The following is an 18345-nucleotide window of genomic DNA, read 5'->3' on the forward strand; positions in this document are numbered from 1 at the left end:
ATGAAAAATGAATTTATTGGATAGCAAAAAGTAACTCATAGTTTCTGAATATACAAGGAAGTGAAATACTATAAAAGACTGAAAAGAATCATGATTATAGTTGCCTCTGAAGAAGAGAGACAAAGTAGATTTCTGCTTTAGCTATAAAGTCCTATTTCCTTTAAATATTTCAGGGACTTAAAAATGCACCTTTTGCTAAATCTTCTTCTTCTTTTTTGTTTGCTGCAGTCCCAGGATCCTTGGCTACTAGAGCTGGGCTTGCTTTTGCTTGTTCTGCAGCCTAAAAATAAAGAAACACAATATTTGAGGGTTGTTCTCAAATTTTCCCACTATACCTAATTAAAGAACTTGAAAGAACCCTCTCATCAACCCACTACAGATTTCTGAAGATGACAGACATTCAAACTGAAAGAGTTTCCACCGTGAAAGGAAGAAAGAACGGTCAGAATTGGAGGAAAGACACTGAGAGCAACTGGACACTTATAGTAAACAGAGCCAATACATTCCCAAAGATTTGTAAAAAGAGGTTAAACTAAAAACAGAAAACATGGTATGAAGAGACTAGAGAATATATATATATTTAATTTTACAAAAATTCTAACACCAGAAAAGGGGCTGGGAGAGGAAAGTAGATAATTATTTTAAAAACAAATAGTTTTTAAAAAATTTAATACTACTCTATTGTTAGATTTTATTGCTTCCTTTAGATCAAAAGCCAGGGTATTATCTTCAGGAACTCAGATTTCTATATAACAACATAAATGCTCATGAAATCCTACTGTACACCAAAATACAAATAATTAATTGACTGTATATTACTGCCTATATATTTTATAGATAAGGCAATGTACAAGTAAGCAAATATGTAAAATGATTCACATGTCTGGAATTACAAGTTTCTAAGCCTTATGTTTCCATGGCCTCTAAGTTTATGTACATTCCACACAAATCAGAATCCAGCCTATTTTATCAGCCTCATGTTCAATCATTCTACCAGTTATCAGAAACTGCTAGCAGTTCCTGAGCAGTCTATATACTGGTACTTCTATACCTAAGACACACTTTTGCTCCACTTACAATGTTCTCTCTCGCTGGCCTTATGTCACATCCAACTCATGAGTCAGTGAACAGCTAAAATATCACTTTCTCAATGAAACTTTCCTAAACTTCTTAACTAAGCACTTTTTCTTCTGTATTCCACTGATAACACTTTTAAGCAAGGTACTATGGTATGGGTGGACAAGAAGGAAAGTTGTGGAGTCAGGCCAACATAGGTCAAATTCCACAAATTTAACACTTTTTCTAGCAGTCTGACATTGGTGCACTAAGCTCTTTGCACAAGTTCTTCATCCATAAAATGAGGATAATAATAGACCCACACTTCATGGGCTCCTCACAGCCCATTTAGAGGATTAACACATGTAGCCTGCAAAATCAGAAGAGATGAGGATCATTCAGGATTTAAAACAGAAATATAACATCACCTCCAGGGGTTTATAATATATGTAAAGGTAATTCACCTGACAAATATAGCACAAGTATGGTGAGGCAGGGAGTAAATAGACCTACACAGTTTTAAGATTTCCATATTTTACAGCAAATGATACAATATTAGTTTTAATTCAAGCAGATTGTGAAAAGTAACAGATAGATGCTGTAATTCCCAGAGCAATCAGGAAGAAAAATGGAATTCAAATTATCATACCTACAGCATTTAGAACTGTAGCTGGCACACAGTATAGGCAATCAATCTCAGCTTGTATAATAATTATCTGGCTACAGTTCTTTCTCCATAACTAGACTATATGTACCTTGGGAAAAAGTACCTAAATATTACAAGTACTCGATAAATGTTTGTTGAGTGTTAAAAAAAAAAAAAGCCAAAATATTCAGCATTAGAGCAAATATATTACTCTTATTTCTCAATGTATTTCATACTGTCAAATACTCTGGTACAAGCCCGGCATAGTGAGGCACACCTGTAATCCCAGCAACTTAGGAGGCTGCGATAGGAGGATTGCCAGTTCAAAGCCAGCCTCAGCAACTTAGCAAGGCCCTAAGCAACTCAGCAAGATTGTCTCTAAATAAAATATTTAAAAGGGCTGGGGATGTGGCTCAGTGGTTAAGCACCCCTAGGTTCAATCCCCAGTACCAAAAAAAAGCACAGGAATTTACTTTAGAAAAGCAAATTTTTAAAAAAGCTTTTTGGAATTCACTTGAATACAACTTTAAGCACTCTTACTTATGACCTATCTCCAATTGTAAACTTATTTCGATAATGTTTTAATTATTGACTTCTGAAAAATTGTAAGTATACTTGGTCAGTGATACTCTATAGTTCTTAGTGAAACAATGATACTTGTCTTATTAACTAATCTAATATAGTAAGAGTGCTAGCCTTAATTCTATCAGTACATCAAAAATTAGTGCTAACAGAAATGTATCAGTGTCGCGACCCCTTGCCCGCAAGGAAGACGCAACTCAGGAATCTTCTTTCAGCAGTTTATTCAGGCCTTGATTAAAGTATCTTTTAGTGACCTTCCTCTCTTTACCTCTCTCTCTCCCCCCGAGCGCCCAAGCACAGCCTCATAAAGCCTCCCACGTACCAATCTTAAGCCGCCGCGTGGATCTTTCTTATAGGGTGGCAAGGGATAGCGTGCCAACTCTCCACAAAAGAATTTGTTTATCACAGGCCACAGTGGAAGCCGGCGCCATCTTCTAATGGCGGCCACAATCTACAACAATGGCTTACCACATATCAGTATGAATTAGGTATCTGAGGTATGACTGTTCTTAACATTTTTACATTATTTTCTTCTGTACTTGTATGAAAAAATAAACTTGGAAAAATCTTTTTATTTTCAGGGACTTTTGTTAAGTATGCTACGACAAAAATCTAACCTGATAAAACTGTAGCAATGACTTAATTAAGTAGCTTTAAAATCTAGAGGGAGTTCTGCAGCTGAACCCAAATGAGCCATTTTTTCATTAAACATGATACTCGTTTCCAATAAAAAACTTTTCAGAACCACTAAAAAAATAAAATAAAAATAAATAAAACTCACTATTCTTTTATCATATTTTGTTTAATATCTAGTTAATATATTTCTTATAACTGAAATATACCAAGTATAACAAAATTAGCTTGGGATATTTTATAACATCTAGATCAAAGAAATACAGTTTTAATTTTGCTACTGGTCCTCTATATCCTAAATATTTTGAATAAAAGAATCATCTGATTTCTCTTGTCAATCAAAAAATAATGCCCTTGCCAGTGTTTGCTATACTTCTTTGTGCTTTGAAGCCTAATCTGGACAGACACATATCCACTAAACTGTATCAAAAAGAAGATCAGATCAGGTTGGAGACAATCACTGGAAGAAAATCACTGTCCTTGTGTTCTAGTTCCAGCTCTGTCAACTACTAGCTGTGGTCCTGGACAAGTGCCTTAACCATTTTGAGTACCAGTTTCCTCATCTATAAAATGAGAGAAAAAGGTTAGACACTTCTTAAGTTATTCCTATAGCTAAGATTCTAACTTAACCAAGCAAAGCTACATGTCAAATATATCATTACTTCTTTCTCTTATAGATTAAGTCCATTTGTGGAATGAAATGTGGTTTTCACTTGCACTGAAACCTCTACTCTATAGAGTTTTGCTTCTCAAACTTCAGTATGTACATAGAATCATCTGGGAATCTCATTAAATGGAAAAAATGAGTTCACGGGTATGCAGTATCACAGGAGAGGTTGCATTTCTAATAAGTGTCCATGTGATGCTGATGATGCTGTCCAGTAAATCATATTTCAAGGAACAAGTTCTAAAATAAGTATAGAAAATGTAATTCCAGGGGCTGGGGTTGTAGCTAAGTGATTGAGCGCTTGCCTCACATGTGTGAGGCACTGGGTTCGATCCTTAGCACCACATAAAAATAAATCAATAAAGATATTGTGTCCATCTACAACTAAAAAAAATATTTAAAAAAAGAGAAAGAAAAAAGAAAATGTAATTCCACTATGTATCTGTGTTCTTTGTTTCTCTGCACTAAGTTTACTCACTGGTAAACAAGCACTGTTTTTTCGTCAAGAAATTGATAATATCTTGGATCACTCTTCATAAAATTATTGCTTAATTATACAGATTCTTGCAATTATTCTTAGTAAAGCCAGGTGGCAATTATGAATAAATAACTTCTCAAAGACATAGCATTGTAAAACTAATCAAAGACAAAAAATTTAAGTTATGAAGGAAAATGTCCTCTGTTTGCTTCCTCTCTCATATATATTTCTGGATCTTCATATCACAAGAGCACTCACATAAAATGCAAATACCTTGGGAAAAAGATCTACATAGATTTGGATGAGACTATAGGAGGCATCTGTAAGCAGTCAAAAGCCCAAAAGTGAGCCCTCCACAACTGAGTGTGTTCTGTTGATGGTTTCATGCCATTCACTATATTTTGGCCTGATCTATACAGTAGGCAAAGATGGTATACTAAATTACCCTAGATTAACTGGACATCCTAAAAGATGGTTACCTAGAATAAAAAATATAGGAAGGTAATAAAAAAAAATCCCTTGATTTTTTTCCCTATATAACATAAATCAGAGTTGTGCCATTACAAAATTCCATGTGTTTGTGTGCTATGTGTATGTATTTGTGTGTCTGTATGTGTGTATAAGAGGGAAGTTAACCCTTTTAGTCTGTCACATCTACTGAGGGAAAGGAAAAAGACTCAGGTATATAGGTTAGCTCATATTAAGGAAAATGTGTTTCTCTTTCCATTCAACACTCATATCACTGCCCTATTTTCAATACAGATGTTCATAAACTTCCTAATCAAAAAAGCTGACCTTACCCAAAATTTTGTCTACATTAAAACTACACAAAAAAATTAGAAATTACAAAATATTAAATAAATTCATTTATAAAGAAAAGACAGTGGGAATGTAGAGGCTGAAGCACATTAACATTTCACTACAACATTTTTCTGGCACTTTTGAATCCATCATTCTCATTAAAAATTCCTCTGAAATAGTAAAAACTACATAGAAAATGGACAAAGAAAGGAAAACTTCAACTGAACATAGTTATTTTATAGAAACAAACTGTAGCACACATACACACACTACCTGAGAGCCAATAGCTGGGAACGTAACTCCTTGTTCCTTAAGGTTTTTAATCATTGCTGATATTAGACTAAGCTGTGGATCATTCTTGAATTCATCTGTCCATTCAACCATAAGAGCCTTTAATTTTTCACATACCTTAGGATGACCCTAAGAAACAACAACAAAAAAAATTTAATAAAAAAGTACCAACTTCCTAGATAATTACTTAGTACAGACACTTTAAATATAAAAATTTCAAAAGTATTATAGACCTTTTTTTCAATTACAAGTCACCCCTAGCTATACATGTGAAATAACTACCCTAGACTATACATGTTGAAATAGAACAGTTAGTTAGTAGGAAAAAAACATATTATTTCATACTACGGGGGGGTGTGGGGGGGGACAAGGAATATGCCATTGTATCTCACTTCAAAAGTGAAATGTATTAAATATATAATAACACTGTGGAGATCAGAACAACAGGACTTAGACTTGAGTATTTTGCAATTAAGCATGTCAGGAAGACAAAAATAGTTTTATTTGTTTTGCTTTTTGCACAACAATTTTTAAAGACTGCAAGGAGAGAATATACAATTCTTTTTATTAATTCCTGACTTTTAATGTTCTTAACAGTGTATTTTCCCCACAATGTTTAATTATCTGAGGCTTGGTCTGAGATACTTACATGTTAATCATCTTGGAAAGTTCATTTATTCAGAACAAAAACCCCTCCTTAAGTATAAAACTGATGATATAAATTATAAAACATTTGGAAAATAAAGTCCTCTCTGTGATATATAGTTGCTTTTCAAAATAGTTGATTACACTAATATGTAAGTTTTCAGATTACATCTTCACTTAAATTATAGAAAACATGAGAATAGAATCTCTTTTGCACATTTTGATCAACATTTAGGACACCAAAAGACAATGTTTATTAATTAACAGAAAAAAATTAAACATAAATACCTGAATAAAGCAGAAAAGGATCTATCACATAATCATATTTGAAATGTACAGAATTTTAAATTTTTATGACATTTCTACACTGCTTTTTTCTACTAAATCTGGAACTACTTTTTGTCCCCCCCAAAAGAAGCATTTCCCCTTTTGATAGTTTTTAATAGTTATTTTTATTTGTTGATGGACACAATACTTTTATTATATCTATTTATTTTTATGTGGTGCTGAGGATTGAACCCAGTGCATCACACATACTAGGCAAGTGCTAAACCACTGAGCCACAACCCCAGCCCAACTTTTTTGACAGTTTTTATATATAATACCAAAAATTTTTTAAAGCCAGAAATAGTTATCTTCAGAAAGTCATAATTCTTTACTAGAAAAATTCAAACTATATTAATTTTTTAACTTCTTTGAATTGGGGGATTTAATTTTTTACTTTACATCCAAATATGCAGACAGTTGTAGGGTCCCCCAAACTCCCACTTTCTGTCTTAGTCCTCATGAAGAAACAAAGAACTCTGTGACCCATCCAGGTGCATTTCATCTATAGGCCTGAACCCTAGCCAGGGCTTTGAACATTCCTAGGCACTGATTAAAAAAAAAAAAAAAAATTGTTCAAGGGGCTGGAGTTGTGGCTCAGTTGTAGAGTGCTTGCCTAGCATACACAAGGCACTGAGTTCAATTCTCAGCACCACATAAAACGTAAAATAAAGATATTGTGTCCACCTAAAAAAAAATTAAGAATAAATATTTTTTTAAAAACAGTTGTTCTAGCTATTGTTCAAAACACTAAAGACTGAGTAAGTTTGTAAATACACAGAAACCTGTCTTGGCCTGAGCCAAATTCCATAAACTGACATATACACTCTATAACGTAACCTCCTTGTTACAGACATATCTGGATAAAACATTACTTTTCTCACTGGACACTGCAACTTACACCGTAAGCTCGATTTAAGTTCGACTATCAAATGATTTGGACTGATCACCCTGGCATTTAGTGCTTCTTTCTTTGGAATTACATCTGGCCCCATCTCGTGATGATTTGGGGCAGTCCCTGGTAGGAATTCACCTGCCACCACGTTTGTTGCCAGTTTGGTTGGACAAAATAGCAGTACTCTATTAAAACCCTGAGATAGCTGGGCAATCGTCTTATTTATATAAGATGAAAATTCAACAGTGCCCTACATTCTGGCAGTATTCCTGAAGGGTTCTACTTTTGGAAACCTACAAAAATGGTTACAAAAACTGTGCCTAAAATAGACTGGCATTATTTAATTAGCTAGATATACACATTTTCTTATCAGATGAAAGGAATGAGAGTGAAAAAGTTAAATATATTTCAATGTGATTTGAAAAAACACCAACTCTTAATAATTACATAGATTTGTAGTCTTTCCTTAAAACAGTATTTATTTGTATAACGAACAGACATAATCTAGAAAAGGTATAATATAGAGAAGAGAAACACAGAATAGTCCTTTGTGATATAAAATATTAAGAAATGAACAATAAAATACATGAAGAAGACTGCCTTAATTTCTGGCAGTAGTGTTCCTTACCTTATTCAATACGTTGCTTACTTCACTAGCAAAATCTCTTGAACATACTTCTAAATGAAAAATTTTGCCACAGTTTGATACACATGCTCCTAGAAGCTAAAAGCACACAACCAGAAGTTAAAAGGGTTCAATTTTGGTAGGTAATGTTGTGGCAAAGCTCAAAATGAAAACACTTACAGTCAAAGCTTGCATAGCAACATGGGGATCTTTGTGGTTCACCCGCCTCATAATAGACCGAAGACAATCTTTAGGCCTAAAATATGAGAAATTAAGCAATTAATTATATATCCAGCACCCACCTTCAATTGTAGGCAACAGACTACTATACAAAAGAAACAGTATGGTGAAGTACATTTATTTTTTATTAAGGACATGTTTGAAAAACGGCACATTGACTAGTTCCTTTAAAACTTTAAGCAAACTTAACAAGCTTTCTTATTTACCAAGCATAAATAGGCATTTGGGGTTAATGTTGGTTGAAAAAGATTTTGAAAATAAAATGGTAGGCCAAAACTTCCACTTCCTATTATGACAGTATAAATGCAAACAAATTTATATTTCTACTATAAACAATTTTAAAAGAAAAAAAATGTTTAAAATATGTATTAAGAAAAGCATCCCACAGCTTCAGTAGTGACAGCAACTCCCTCTGGGTGCCATGCTAGCATCTCCCCAGGAGACTTTGCAGTAGGACAGCTTTGAGTCATGGTAACCATGTACAACAAAGGAGGTAATCAAAAGTACACTACTCAGGTATTTGGAGAAATATAAAAGTAAAGAACAATGCAGGGTGGAAGTGTGGCTCAGTGGTAGAGCACCTGCCTAGCATGCACAAAGCCCTGGCTTCTATCCCCTATACCCTTGGGAAGGCAGAGAAGGGGAGAACACTGTGGCCTATGTCAAAGTTTTGTTTACAACGGTACAGGAACATCTGTATGGATCTTCCTGATGAAGAATTAATCCAAATGGAGAGTTTAACAAAAAGCACTACCCCACCAGGTACAGTATTATAGGAAGAACTTCAGTATGTGGCACATGAAACCAAATACTTCACCTACTTCTATGTAGGCCAAGTGGCTATTCCATTTAAATCTGGTTAAAACCTGGGCTGTGTCACATGCCCATTAATACATACAAAAAGAAGCAGTAGGGCCTAAATTCCAAATACCAGAAACAAACATCTACATCTACAGCCTTGCTAAGCGTAAAACGTCATTGTACTTTGTACAAAGAGTTCTCTTAACTAAAGTTTTTATGGGGGCTTTTGGTTGTGTTTTTTGGGGGTGGGTAAATGACAAAATAACTTACTTTTTTTTAGGTTATTTTCTAGTGCTGGGGATTGAACCCAGGGCCTTGTACAATCACTAAGCTACATCTCCCACCCACATGTGTATTAATTTTTTACCCCATAATTCTCTCTCCCATGTTTTACCCCTCAGTCTAATCCTTTAAAAAATAAATCTGTTGTAATTGAAGAAGACCTTTAGAAGACAGAAAGACCTCTCGCTGTTGAGAGATAGGCAGAATTAATATTGTTACAATGGTCACATGACCAATAGCAATATACAGATTCAATGTGATCCCTATCAAAAATACCAATGACATTCTTCACAGAACTAGAAAAGTCAATCTTAAAATTCCATTTGAAAGAATAAAAGACCCAGAATAATGAAAGTAATCCTAAACCAAAACAGGCAAGGCTGGAGGTGTCATCATACCTGACTTCAAATTAGACTACAGAATTATAGTAACAAAAACTGCATGGTACCAGCATAAAACCAGATACAGACTAATGAAATGAACTAGAAGCCATGGAGATAAACCCCACAGATAGAGTTACTGATCCTTGACCAAAGTGCCAAAAACATACACTGGAAAAAAGACAGCCTTTGTAACACATGGTGCTGGGAAAATGTGTTATCCTTTTGTAAGATGAGACTAGGACAGAGATCTAGGAATTAGACTGGAAATTATGCAACACCTAGAAGAACAACTAGGGTCAGCACTCCAACACATGGGCACAGGCAATGACTTTCTCAATACAACTCCTAAAACCCCAGAAATAATACCAAGAATCCAATAAATGGGATCATATCAATTTAGAAGTGTCTACATAGCAAAGGAGGAAACAATTGAAAATGTGAAGAGAGAGCCTACAGAATGGGAGAAAAATCTTTGCTAGCTACTCTTCTGACAGTATAAATATCCAGAATATATAAAGAACTCAAAAACAACCCAAATAATAAGTGGGCAAATAAACTAAACAGACACTTTTTAAAAAAAAGAAATGCAGCCAGGTGTAGTAGTGTATCCCTATAATTCCAGCAGCTTGAGAGACTAAAGCAGGAGGACTGCAAACAAAGCCAGCCTCAGCAATTTAGTGAGACCCTGTCTGAAAAAAAAAATATATATATATGATAAGAATGTGGCAGCTCAGTGGTTAAGTGCCCCTGGGTTCAATAACTGGTACAAAAAAGAGAGAGAAAGAGAAGAAATTCAATGAACACATGAAAAAATTCAGCATCATTAGCAATTAGAGAAATGCAAATCAAATCTACTCTGATATTTTATTCCGTCCAGTTAGAATGGGAGTCATTAAGAATACAAACAATAAATACTAAATGTTGGAGAAGAGGTGAAGAAAACGAAACACTTTCACACTGTTGATGGAACTGTAAATTAGTACAATCACTATGGAAATTAGTATGGAAATTTCTCAAGATTACAAATAAAATCACCATAAGATTCAGCTATACCATTCCTCAGTATTTATCCTAAGGAATTAATGTCATCATACCGTAGTGACACATGCACATTCATGTTTACAGTAGCACAATTCACAATAGCCAGATTATGGAACCAGCTTAGGTGTCCATTAATGGATGAATGGATAAGAAAATGTGGTGTATATACATAATGAAATTTTATTTAGCCATAAAGAAGAATGTGAGCTGCGTTTGGGTTTATAGCTCAGTGGTAAAGTGCTTGTCTAGCACATGTGAAGCAGTGGGTTTGATCCTCAGCACCACATAAAAATAAATAAACAAAATAAAGATATGTGTCCATCTACAACTAAAAATATTAAAAATCATAAAGAAGAATGATATTATGTCACTTGCAGAAAAATGGATGAAGCTTGATAACATTATGTTAAATGAAACAATCCTAATTCAGAAAGTTGAGGGTCATGTTTTCTCTCTTTTCTATGTGGAAACTAGAGAGGAAAAAGGGAAAAGTGTGAGGGGGTAGCATCTCACAAATATCAAAGGGAGATCAGTAGAGGAGATGAAAAGGAGCAACGGGAGAAAAAAAAGGGAAATGAGAAATATTAGGGACTGATACTGGCCTAATTATATTGTTATATCATGGCAGAAATGAATATGTAACAATGAACCCCATTATTATGTATAATCATAATGCACCAATACAAAGTATGGAAAAATATAAATCTGTTGGAGATGAAAAACTTAAAGTGTATATTGAGGTAACTGGGAAAATTAGGCTACACAGGCAGTACTGAGTAAGTCCCAAAAGTGAACCCATGAGATAATCCACAGGTTTGCTTAAACTCTCTACCTACAGATACTTTCCAAATATTAGTGCATACATTCTGCCTAAAGGCAACATCTGGGTTTCAGTGCCAGGAGCATGGCAATCAAAATAATAATAGCAATCGGAGTTGAACAGAAAGAAATCAGAATTCAGGAGGCCTGAGGAAATTAGAATACGCAGGCTACAGTAGAAGGTGCTAGTTAAGAGTTTTAGACAACTGCAGAAGGATTCATTTAGGTCTGTTGTAGAAAGTGCCATGTATGAAAAATTCCATGAAGCTGGGCAAAAGTGACTGAGTGCACTATGCCAAAGATTTCCTGAAGCTCACATAGTTTTCAGAACTTACATCAAAGTGGAGAATCCTTGTTGAATATCCAGGGCAATCACTGCCTCCAGAGGGTTTAGTCCCTAGCAGTGGAGTTGAACTATTCCTAAATTTCCTATACCACAACTTAAAACTAAGTCACAGAAAGATTTAACAACTTATAAAAGAAAGAGTCCAACATTCTTTTTAACTGAATTGCAACAAACCTAGTGCTCAATGACATAAAATTCAAACTACAAACATTTTGTAAAAAACACTAGATAATGGGGCTGGGGATGTGGCTCAGGCGGTAGCGCGCTCGCCTGGCATGCGTGCTGCCCAGGTTCGATCCTCTGCACCACATACAAACAAAGATGTTGTGCCTGCAGAAAAACTAAAAAAATAAATATTAAAAAATTCTCTCTCACTCTCTCTCTCTCCACTCTCTCTTTAAAAAAAAAAAAAACACTAAATAAGATGTGAAGCAGAAAATTATGATACAATAACTAGGAGAAAATTCAGTTAATTGAAAATGGAGAAAAAACAGAGGTGATGGGATTACAGCTATTAAAGACTTTATATAAGCTATTGTAAGTATACTGAAGGATGTAAAAAAATAAATAAATGTAAGGAAAATGGTATCTAAAAAGAACCAGATAAAAGTCTATAAATAAAAAATATAATAATGAAAAATTAATCGAACAGAATGAATCAGATATGCAAACATCCTGAAAGCATCTGAACTGAATTACGTGGGAAAGAATAACAAAGAAACAGTAAAAAGGAGCCACCACTAAAATTATTTTTAGGAGAAATGAAAAGAAAACAAATCCATAAAAAAATTCAATTTGATACATAAAATTTTTATCAAATTTGTACAAATTTATTTTTGATACATAAAAGACAAATGGAAATTAAAACAGAATAAATTAATAAAAATAATCTAAAAGGAGGCAGATTAAGATTTTTAATCCAACAATACAATAAACTACTTCAGTAGTCTTCAGAACAAGGAATACTCTCAGGGATAATAAAGAGGGAGATTATATAATGATTTCACGATGAAGGCATAACAATTCTAAATGTGTACATAATTATGTATAAATAATTATGTATAAAAGAATTTCAAATTATACAAAGAAAACATTGATGAAGCTGAAAGAGACAAATCTACTGCAAATTTCAATATACCCTTCTCAATAATCTGAAAACACTAGACAAAGACACACCCACACACAGATTTGGAATACCTGAACAACACTATCATACAACTTGACCTTTCTGACATTATAAAACAATCCAACCATACATAGCATAATAAACATTTTTAAATGCATGGAAAATTCACCAAAGTAGAGTACATTCTGAGCTACAAAATAAATATTAACCAGTTTAAAAGAGCTAAAATCATACAAAGAACATTCTTTGATGACTACAACAGAATTAAACTAAAAATTGATAACAAAATGGCAAAAAAATCCCAAATATTTGTAAGTCAACACATCCCTCAATAATATTTATGTCAAATGAAATCACAAAACCATAATTTCACTTAAGGACATAAAAACAAAGTCACATTATCAAGCACTTTGTACAAGAATGTTAATAGAGACCCTATTCATAAGAGCCCAAACTGGATACAATCTAAACATCCAGTCAAGCAATAAACAAAAAGTAACATTCATGCAATGTAATTCTTCTTAGCAATATGTAGAACTACTGATACATAAAAACATGAATTTATCTTAGAAATGCCATATTAATTACACAGTTTCACTTTAAGAAATTCTAAAAAAGGAAAATGTGATCTATAATAACAATGTTTACCCTTAGTTGCCTAAAGTAAAAGGAACTTTTGAGAGTAATTAAAATTCTGTCTGTCTGGATTATGGTGGTAATTATATAAGTGTTTTCTATTTGCAAAAACTTACCAAACTATCATACTGTACTCTTACAAGAGATACATTTTATTATAGAAAAATTATACCTCAGGAAAACAACTTTTTCTTTAAATGGCAGAAGAATGTAGCAAACATGCACTTCATGGGTATGCTGAATGATTATTAAAATTAACAATTATGCAAAGTAACCACACCTGAAAAATATCTGTTTAAGTTCTTCATATAAATGGCTTGGCAGGGTGACATATACACCTGTGTAGAATGTACCTTCTCTGAGCAAGAATCATAGTCAATGCAGCAAAATATTTACACTTTAAGACAAGAAGTAACTGAAATTGTGGGCAGCGTACACAAACTCACTAAGTGAAGTGGCAGTCGTAAGTTTTTAGAAAAACAAATTAAAGGGTTTCAAAAAAATACAGTTAAATTCAATAAGTTTAACATGCACATAATGCAGTTCAATTCTACAATCAGTGATCAAGGAAAAGTAAAACTAATTTTGCACTGATGCACTTTTCTCTTCAAGAATAATGAAATTTATAATCTCTCTTAATGGCCCAGAGTAAATTTCCAACATCACTACTTTCTTTATAAATGCCTACTCACAAGCATGTTGCTGCTATGAGAGATCTACAGCTTAACATTAAACTTTACCAATTTTTAAATTAACATTCACCAATTACATTACTTGAAAAGGTAATTCCATTAAAATATCGAAGGAAGTCGAGAATATTTAGTGTTACTGTTGGAAAAAGAAGTCAAAATTTGCCAGGCATATTGGTGCATGCCTGCAATTTCAGCAACTGCGGAAGCTGAGGCAGGAGGATCTCAAGTTTGAAGCTAGTTGCAATAATTTAGCAAGACCCTTTATCAAAATATAAAAGACTGGGAGTATAGCTCAGTGGTAAAGAACTCTGGGTTCAACCCTCATTACAAAAAAAAAAATCAAGATTTATGACACTTTATGCTTTTTAAAACTTTTGACAAGACCTATATTTCAAATATGTCCCATTTTGACACTCATTTGAAAAGTACTTCAGTATTATAAAAAACATAGATAAACTGTGACCAGAGGTTTTATATTCCTAAGAAAATTATTATCACTGAAAAGAAAAATTTCAAGACGAAAAATGAAAATGAAAAAAATAAAAATAAAAAATTTGAAAATGTTTACATTCTAATTCCTGCATCTATTACAAAATCCATCAAAATTTTTTAGATCAATTTTTTAAATGAAAATATCACCTTTTCATTATCTCCCTCGGGGCCTAATGAAAGAATAGCACATTTTCCTGAAAGTATTCTAAGTGTAAGAAGAAAATACTAAAAATAAATTAGTAATCATAGTATAAAGTACTATTAATGGATATGTTATCATTGTTAACCTCCAACTGTCTATTAAATAGGACTGAAAAAGTACAGAGACACTTGCAGTATGATTCTATATAGAAACACTAATTGGTATTCAGAAAAGTTCTTTGTAGCATAAGACTCTAGGGCATGTTGCATTCCTGGTCCCTGCCTAATCAGCAGCAACCTCCTGTCATGCAACACCCAAAAACATCCTTAATCAAGCAATACCACCCTAACTGAGAACCACTGCTAGACAGAAGTAGCACTGTTGATAAACTAGAAAAAAGATTTGGAATCTAACAGACCTCACCCGTTAAAAAGGTAAAAGGGGCAAAAAAAGAAAAAAAATGGTGTGCAGAGATGTGGAGGAGGTTATGAGAGGGCATGCTCCTAGTATTTTCTTATCAGTGTGTTAATATAATACTTCTAGAATTGTGATAGGGACTTATTTCTAAAGTGTCTCAATGATGTTACTTCTAGAAAACACAAATGTCTCATTCTTTATCATTACTTTTGTAACTGTAGCTTTCAAAATTAGTTAAGTGATTTAAATTTTACATTTTTATCTTACATGCTACAAAAAAATGGCTTACTATGGCTTACCATTTAAGGACACACTAATATCTATATGAAGGTTGTATGTACACACATAACTTTCATAGGTCTTATTATGCCTGCACATAGGAGACACACAGTAACTAAAAGAGATGGAATCTCAAAGCTTTGCTGAATGAACCAAACACATTTAGAAATAAATAGATAATATAAACCATCCTTGACTACCGAATAGAGCCTAATTTAGAGGATGTTTTTAAAAGTGTAAAGGCATTAAACAAACTGTATGAAAATTCTAATATAAAATTTTTTTTTTAAAAATCAGAACAAAATGAATAATAATTCTTAAGCACATACTGAAATGCCAATCTGATTTATAGCACACATTTCATAAAAAAATCTACACATAAAACACACGAAAAACATAAAAACATAAAACACACGAAAAAGGGGTGAATAAATATAAATCAAATTATTTTAAACATAAATATAAAATTATTTTATATACAGTATAAATATCAAATTATTGTCAACTGTAAGTTTATAAAATAAAAATTTCTTATGAGATAAACAATTGAATATAAAATTATAAATAAGTATATACTATATTGTTACTTAAATATTGAATACAAGTTCATGAAGTCCCAAAGGCTTCATTAGAAAAGGAGGTAAATTAAAACTTCTACTTATTGAATTAAATATGGTGGATTAATGAAAGGGTAGTAACAGCTACCATATACTTATATTCAATATAATGATATTCTGAATTTCCCAGACAATACAACACTAAGGTACATACATTTCAGACAAGCAAAATACAATGTCATGTGCATAGGAGAGAGAGAAACCAGTAAAAACTTGAATATAAGATTTGTATGTATTCATTAATGATTTTAACAAATAACAAATAGGCACATAAGGATACAGAATAGTAAAGTGGGAAAAAACATAAAATTGAAAGTAAAGAAACCTAATTTTACCTCTGCTTAACAGCAACAAGTCCTATTAAAATCTCAGTACTTTGGTTTTTCATGTGTAAAATAATCTCTCCGATCACTAGGATTCTATAGATCTCATTCTACAAAATAAATAGTGTTTTTAAAAGTAAAATAAAAAAGAAAAATCATTGTCTAGACAAGTAAAGATAGAAAAATCAGATTCCATTCCCTTCGTGGCTCCTTCTACCACCCCATTCTCTGCTGAATCATCATTTCAATTGGGGGGGGCACACACACAGTGCAACATTCTCTTCCAGATATGCAGATGTAATTACATAACTTAAAGAAAATCCTATACATGTATGACTGTGTCAAAATGAACCCCACTATTATTTATAAGTATAATGCACTAATAAAAACATTTGAAAACTGAAAATAAGAATAAAAAAGCAAATTCCCATCAAGCAACCAGTGAAAGAAAACCTCGCTTAAATAGCAGCAAAAAAGACAAAATATCTCATAAAAAATGTATAGGACTTAGAAAAAATTTAAAATAGAACACAAACAAAAGTATATGTTATGTCTTCAGGAAGATTCAACATCAAAGACATACAAATGTTAATTTAAAGATAAGCCAATATAAAAAGAAAGTCAAGCCAATTTTAAGGTTTATCTAGCACAGTAGGGAGGGACAAGAATACCTGGAAAACCTCTAGACTTAAAAAAAAAAAAAAAGATTAGTCCTACAGAATGTTAAAACATATTATAAAGCTTTAATAATGAAAACCATAAGGTAACAGCACATGAATAATCACATACATTCCATTTCTCATTTGGAATGGAATAAGAAAGTCCAAAAACAGACCCAAATACATACGTGAATATAACATATGAAGGTAATATTTCAAATCAGAAGGAAATAAGATAGAACTATAAGTAAATGATGTTGGGATATCTGGTTAGATAAAAGGAAGAGAATAAAGTTAGACCCATACTTCATATTGCCTAGAAGAATAAATCCCAAACAGATTAAAGACTTCAATGTAAAAAATGAACCATGCAGCAACTCTGGAGACAGACTTGTGGCTTCTGACAAAGCTAAACACAATTTTTTAGTAAGAACCTGTAATCTGCAATCATAAATTCTAGGTATTTATCCAGTTGGGCTGAAAACCTGTATCACCACAAAAATCTGAACATAAATGATACAATCGTCAAAAATTGGATGCAACCAAGATGCCCTGCAGGTTAGTAGACAAACTGTAGTACATATAGATATACACAACAAAATATTATTCAGCAATAAAAAAGAAATTATTAAACCACGAAAAGGCAGGGAAAAACCTTAAGTGCATGTTACTAAGTGAATGAAGCCAGTGCGAAAGGACATATATTCTATTATCCTGATATAATCCAACTCTGCACACTTAGGATTCAGATTCAGCTACTCTGTATCTTAAATTCTTAGGGGAGAAAAAAAAAACAAGTTTCCTATATCTGGTAGCATTTACATACATGCTACTGTTTCTGCCTAGGATACACTGCTTTCAGCTCTTAAAGTCTTCTGAACTTTATAATCATAGCACAAATACTATTACTTTAATGATTATTAGCCCTCACATTGGCCCTTCCCTGAAAAATCTAAGTAGGTCTCTCCTTTTGCTCTCCATTACAGCATGTTGCTTACCCTTCTCAACTACTTACCTATTTATTCCTATCTTCTATCAAGATAGTATTAGCATTGTTGATAGCAAAGGTTATGTCTGGTTTATTCACCACTATATTCAGTATTCAAAAAGTGTTTGTCAAAAAAAAGAAAAAGAAAGAAAAACCAGTTGATGGAAAGAAATGAAACCAAATGAAGAAATTCCATTTGTTTAAAAAAAAAAAAAGAATGAAAAATGGAAATCAAGATCATGCTTTACAAATTCTTTAATTTTACTTTTGTTGGAACCCTTCCCATCGTTTAAATGACATTAAAGAGTTCTAAATATGAATTAGTTTTTGCATTTTAAAATGGGAAAACCTAAAATACTCTACAATGGCTGTGACGATTAAACGTGTACAGGGCCACTTAAACAGTACATGGCAAGTAA

The 18345-nt window shown here is 32.9% G+C and overlaps 1 protein-coding gene across 1 annotated transcript in view; it reads right to left on the reverse strand.

The window, feature by feature from the left end:
• Positions 1-18345, reverse strand: part of Stam (signal transducing adaptor molecule) — a 67514-nt gene that overhangs the window by 24557 nt on the left and 24612 nt on the right. Inside the window, exons 3-6 of the mRNA XM_076831662.1 lie at positions 7824-7899; positions 7647-7742; positions 5137-5283; positions 190-280 (exon numbers count right to left, since the gene is read on the reverse strand). Coding sequence (XP_076687777.1) covers positions 190-280; positions 5137-5283; positions 7647-7742; positions 7824-7899 — 410 coding nt within the window. The remainder of the gene's footprint in view (positions 1-189; positions 281-5136; positions 5284-7646; positions 7743-7823; positions 7900-18345) is intronic.

This window comes from Callospermophilus lateralis, chromosome 13, assembly GCF_048772815.1.
Source record: "Callospermophilus lateralis isolate mCalLat2 chromosome 13, mCalLat2.hap1, whole genome shotgun sequence".
Classification (NCBI taxonomy): Eukaryota; Metazoa; Chordata; class Mammalia; order Rodentia; family Sciuridae; genus Callospermophilus; species Callospermophilus lateralis.